Consider the following 4780-nt stretch of genomic DNA (forward strand, 5'->3'; position numbering starts at 1 on the left):
TGTAAGTAACTTTATGCACACCTTGGCACTTTAACATCCAACTCTGCAAAAAACTCATGCAGGGTCTCAGGTCCTTGGTAAGAGTGTTCTACCAGATCCTGCAATGTCCAAACAAAGCAGCCTGATACTCTGTATTCACTGATAAAATCCATGAATCCGTGGACTTGATGTGTAAGTGTGATAGAGTTTGTAAGACTGTTAAGAAACAACCTCATTTAGTTAGAGTTTAGCTGGAGCTGACTCACTCTGCTGAAGCTTGGTTAGCATGCAGCAAAACAGAAAATGTGACCATCCAGGGGAAGTCTATGTTACGTGGATTATGTTCTTAATTTGCATTTGGTTCAGAGATAAATCTCTTCCTCACTGTAAGCCACAATGCTGATGCTGGCAAACTTCTGGTGGTCTTGATGACTGGAAGCTGACCCAGCTTTTATTCGAAAGCACATCTGACAGCATTATTGGCACTCTGCTTTTGGCTGAGGCCTTGATTAGTAATGCTGCTGCTACAGCTTGAAACTACAGCGCCACTGGCACTTACCCCAGGAAGCGTGCCAGCCTAATGGGTACTGACCACAGCAAAATGAGACTTCCCAAAAGAAACAGTGACTTGCTCGTGTCCCAGAAGAAACAGGGATTCCTTTTTCACATGATAAGTGAAGCATATAGTTATTTTCAGCAGACACAGGAATGTGTGAGCTTGCTGCTATATGTAAACAAACCGATGCATTTATATTTGCACTAAAAGTTTAAAATTGTCCCTCACACATTGGTGTAAGTGCTTTGGCTCACTGATATGAAAGTATAAAATGGGTGAGCAGTTAGAAAACTTCCTAAAAAACAAAATAAATCAAAACAGACTTGTATTTGAAACATACCTCACAATGGTAGAACATCTTCTAAGCACAGGATTCATAGTATTTAGAAGCAGAACAGCTGCAGTGTAATATGTAAGAGCATAAATGAAAATAGAAAGCTCACCTTGGTTGAAACTTATGATAAAAATCTTATTGTGCAGATGCATGAATCATCTACAAGCTTGCAACCTCTCTTGTGAAGACAAAGAGACAATCTTTCTAATGAAATGAATTTACATCACTTAGCAAACATTAAATGTGCAATACATCTGTTACAGAAGTCAGTGCTATTTACCTAGTGTGATACAGGTGCACAAAAATACACCCAAAGACTTAAAACACCAATCTACATGCAAAAAGATGCATAAATAAGGCAAAAACCTTTACTAAACCATGTCCAAATGGAACAAGAACTCCCATCTCCCAGAATCACACATTAAGTGGTCCCTTTCTCTGGGAATATTTCATAATGCTCAAGATATAAATAAGCTGATCGATCCCCATCTGTCACGACAGTTCATGGTTGCCAGGGGAACAATCTGAAAAGCAGAGCTTGACTAATGGTATCAGGTAACACAGCCCTTATCTGAAACAGAGAAGGCCAAACGTTTGGCTTTCATTAGGGATGAAGAAAACACCCATGAAAAAAGAAACAAGATTTTTTCCTGCTAGGTTAGGCAAACCACCTCCACAGAGGTCTCTGCAGCTTTCATTTAACTTAGAGCAATGAAATCTGAGCTGACTCCATGTTTGAGCATAAAAGCAAACATAGCTTACAAAAATTATATAGGTTAAGCAATCATAACAGGTTTCCAGGCGTTCTGGTAATCACTTCCTTGTCATGAGCACGTGGTGCACATACCACATGCAGCATCCACCTATTACAGTAAAGCCAGAGTGGCTCTGTGGGGGTTACAACTCCTCTCTTCCTCAGATTTCATGTTCTGATGGTTGCTATGATTAGACCTACCCAACAGCAAATACAACTTTTGTACCTCATGGGAGGGAAAAGTTGCTCTTTTAGATAATGGATCCATTAGACCCAAGAGTAATCAGACAATTTTTGCTCCTGCAAGGAGCTCCCACTTGTTTGATCAAACCTGAGGGAAACCAGCATGTTTCCTCACACCTCTGCTGTCCCCAGGCACAGGATTTTGAACACAGGTCAGTGTGAAGTTCACTCACTAACTAAAAGCAGCACTTTGGTTCTCCTGAGCAAACAACAGGCCTATGCCAAGTAACTCACACCTAAGGACCAAAGCAAAAGGTGGTCCTTTCTAACGAAGATCAAAGATCTACCCAGACACTTCCACACATCATCTGATCTTCAAACCTTCCTCTCTTCTGGCACTCCTTTCCTTCCTGACTAAAAGTATCTTAATTTCTTCAATAATGCAGCTTTGTATTTTTCAGTTCCTGTTTCCTTTCCCCTATGTTGTTTCAAATATGTTTACTTTTACTCTGAATTGACAGGGCCAGTTTCTAATTTAACTTTCCACTAATGTCAAAGGGGCTACATATTTTATTCATAATAAAATTTGCATTTATCTGTGCTACCATTTCCAGCTGCCTCACCTCTGCTCCCCCTGTCCTGTTAATGCCTCCCAAGTTTTCACACAGGCTATTAACACTTGCTCTTTTCCAAATCCCTGTCATTATTTAGAGCTGACCACACCACTGCTACTGCCAGCTGCCCAGAACTTTGGGGCTAGTCTGTCAGCTTGTAAAATGTCCCAGGCCTGTGAGGTTGTGGCAACTACAAGGTGTTGCTGTATTTCAAGATTAACAAATAGTTTTAAAGAATCAGTTCATAGCAGAGCCAAAAATAATTGTGGCTAGATATGCCAAGCATTGATCAAAATGCTAATAAAAAATCAGTAGGTCTATCAAATTTACTGAAATTTTTGTAATATGGATGCAGATTTTTTTTCTCCCATCAAATGATGTAGGATAAAGTATCTATATTGAGACACTTGCCAGTCACTTGTGTTGCTTTCTGAAAAAAGGACCCAATCTTTGCAAGTTTTCTTATTGTCTTCACTTGACTTCATAGCCCATCCCCTTAACAGGGGATGCTGTGCCCACATTTCATACAGTCATCTGTCAGCAGGAGCCAGCAGGAACATTTCATACACCTGTTTAGGCTGCCCTGCAAACTCCTTGTTTGATGAGATGGCATAGATAGTTAGAACCACTAACTGAAATTATTGCTAATTGAAATAAATACCAATTCTGCACAGGCAAAGACGTGGGAAGCAGTCCAGGAAAGATGTCACTCTTGTCATCCCTCATTAGGAGACTGCCCCTTCAAAGGACCAAGTTTCTGGAATCCCCACTAATCTGGAATCCCCGCTAATGCTGTTGCGTAAATGGTTGATGGCAGGGTCACACCCAGGGTACTGCAGAAGCACTGCCCGTCACCTGCTCCCCGTGGCACTCCGGTTTTGTACTGCATACACGCGGAATCACTCTCACCTCATCAAATGGTGTAGGTCCACACACTGAGCCTCTAAGTGCATCCTTGAGTGCCTGCACTGGCACTCAGCCAAATGAATTCACCCAGCCTAAAGTTATACAGCTGTTTACATACTTTATGAAAACATTTTATCTTCTTTTATGAGACATTATCTGCCTGTCTGTGACAATTTACGTGCTTCACTCCCAGCCTATTTCTAAATCATCTGAAGTGAAGAGCCTAAGTGGAAAGCCCTACTTTCATTTACCATCTGAGCAACTGCTTCTAGCAATTGAAGTTCAGAGAAAATAAGGTATTTTCTAGGTTTGCCTTACTTTAACAGGCTTCTCCAGCACAAACTCCTAACACCAGCAAGATTCTAGACGAATTTTGTAAACAGATCCCCAAAATCATGTCGGTGACACTTCTCCACTGTTAGGACAAGCAATGCACAGGTCTGCTGTTTCCAAAAGCCACTGTCAATACAGGAGGCGATAGGTAAATTCCTCTCTTTGTTTTAATTTTTTTTAATATATATATATATATTTTTTTTTTTACCCTAGATTAGTCTGATCATCCAAGGCTTCTGAGGAGAGCTCTCAGAGTGGTGTGGCAGCCATCCATGTTTCTATGCCATGCCTACCCCATTGGATGGGAGCAGACTGAGTGGCCTCCCAGGGTCACTGGCACCCCAGGGGCCTGCCTGGGGAGCTGAGCAGGGTGGCACTCGATGAGGTGGCTGGGCCTGGGCATGGCAATGGCAGCGTGCTGACCCACACCCTGCCCAGGGAGGTGTTGGGCAGCCCCTCACTGCCGCCCCACACACTGCAGCCTCGCCTTTGTGTGAGCTCCGCCGTGTTTACTCTCCCACTTCCTTGTTCCACTGCAGTGCGAGGGCCATAAACCGCCCAGCTGGCACGGCTGAGCCCTCGGTAGCAGGGACAGGAGGAAGAGGAGGGAGGGGGATGGCGGTCATGCCCTGGCTCTGTGCTGGAAGGGCACCCCAGGTGCCGCCGTGGTGGTTGGGAGCGCAGCCCTTCCTCTAGGGCTGGTGCCACCATCCCTGGTGGGTCTCTCATGCCCACTGGCCACCCTCATGCCCGTGTCCGGGGGCACACCAGGATGGAATAAGACCTATTTCCCCTTCTTCTCGGACTTCAGGGGCCACAATGTGGTGGCCCTGCGCATCGGCGAGTCATGTGCCTTGGTCTTCATCTTCCTGCTGTCGTTGGCGGGAAACATCTGGGGCATCTGCCTGCTGGTGAGGCGGCACCGCCGGCTCTGCGCCGCCAACTGCCTCGTCCTCAACCTCTTCTGCGCCGACCTGCTCTTCATCACTGCCATGCCCTTCATCGCCGTCGTGCGCTGGACCGAGTCCTGGGTGCTGGGCAACTTCGTTTGCCACCTGCTCTTCTATGTGGTGAGCCTGAGCGGCACCGTCATCCTCCTCTCCCTGTCGGCCGTCAGCCTG

At 45.1% G+C, this 4780-nt stretch overlaps 1 protein-coding gene across 1 annotated transcript in view; it reads left to right on the forward strand.

Moving 5' to 3' along the window:
* The first annotated feature begins 4405 nt into the window (after nucleotides 1-4405).
* FFAR4 (free fatty acid receptor 4) overlaps nucleotides 4406-4780 on the forward strand; it is a 5839-nt gene continuing 5464 nt past the window's right edge. Inside the window, exon 1 of the mRNA XM_014309089.2 lies at nucleotides 4406-4775. Within this exon, the coding sequence (XP_014164564.1) occupies nucleotides 4406-4775 (370 nt within the window). The remainder of the gene's footprint in view (nucleotides 4776-4780) is intronic.

The sequence above is a fragment of the Geospiza fortis genome, unplaced genomic scaffold (assembly GCF_000277835.1).
Source record: "Geospiza fortis unplaced genomic scaffold, GeoFor_1.0 scaffold130, whole genome shotgun sequence".
Taxonomy (NCBI): domain Eukaryota; kingdom Metazoa; phylum Chordata; class Aves; order Passeriformes; family Thraupidae; genus Geospiza; species Geospiza fortis.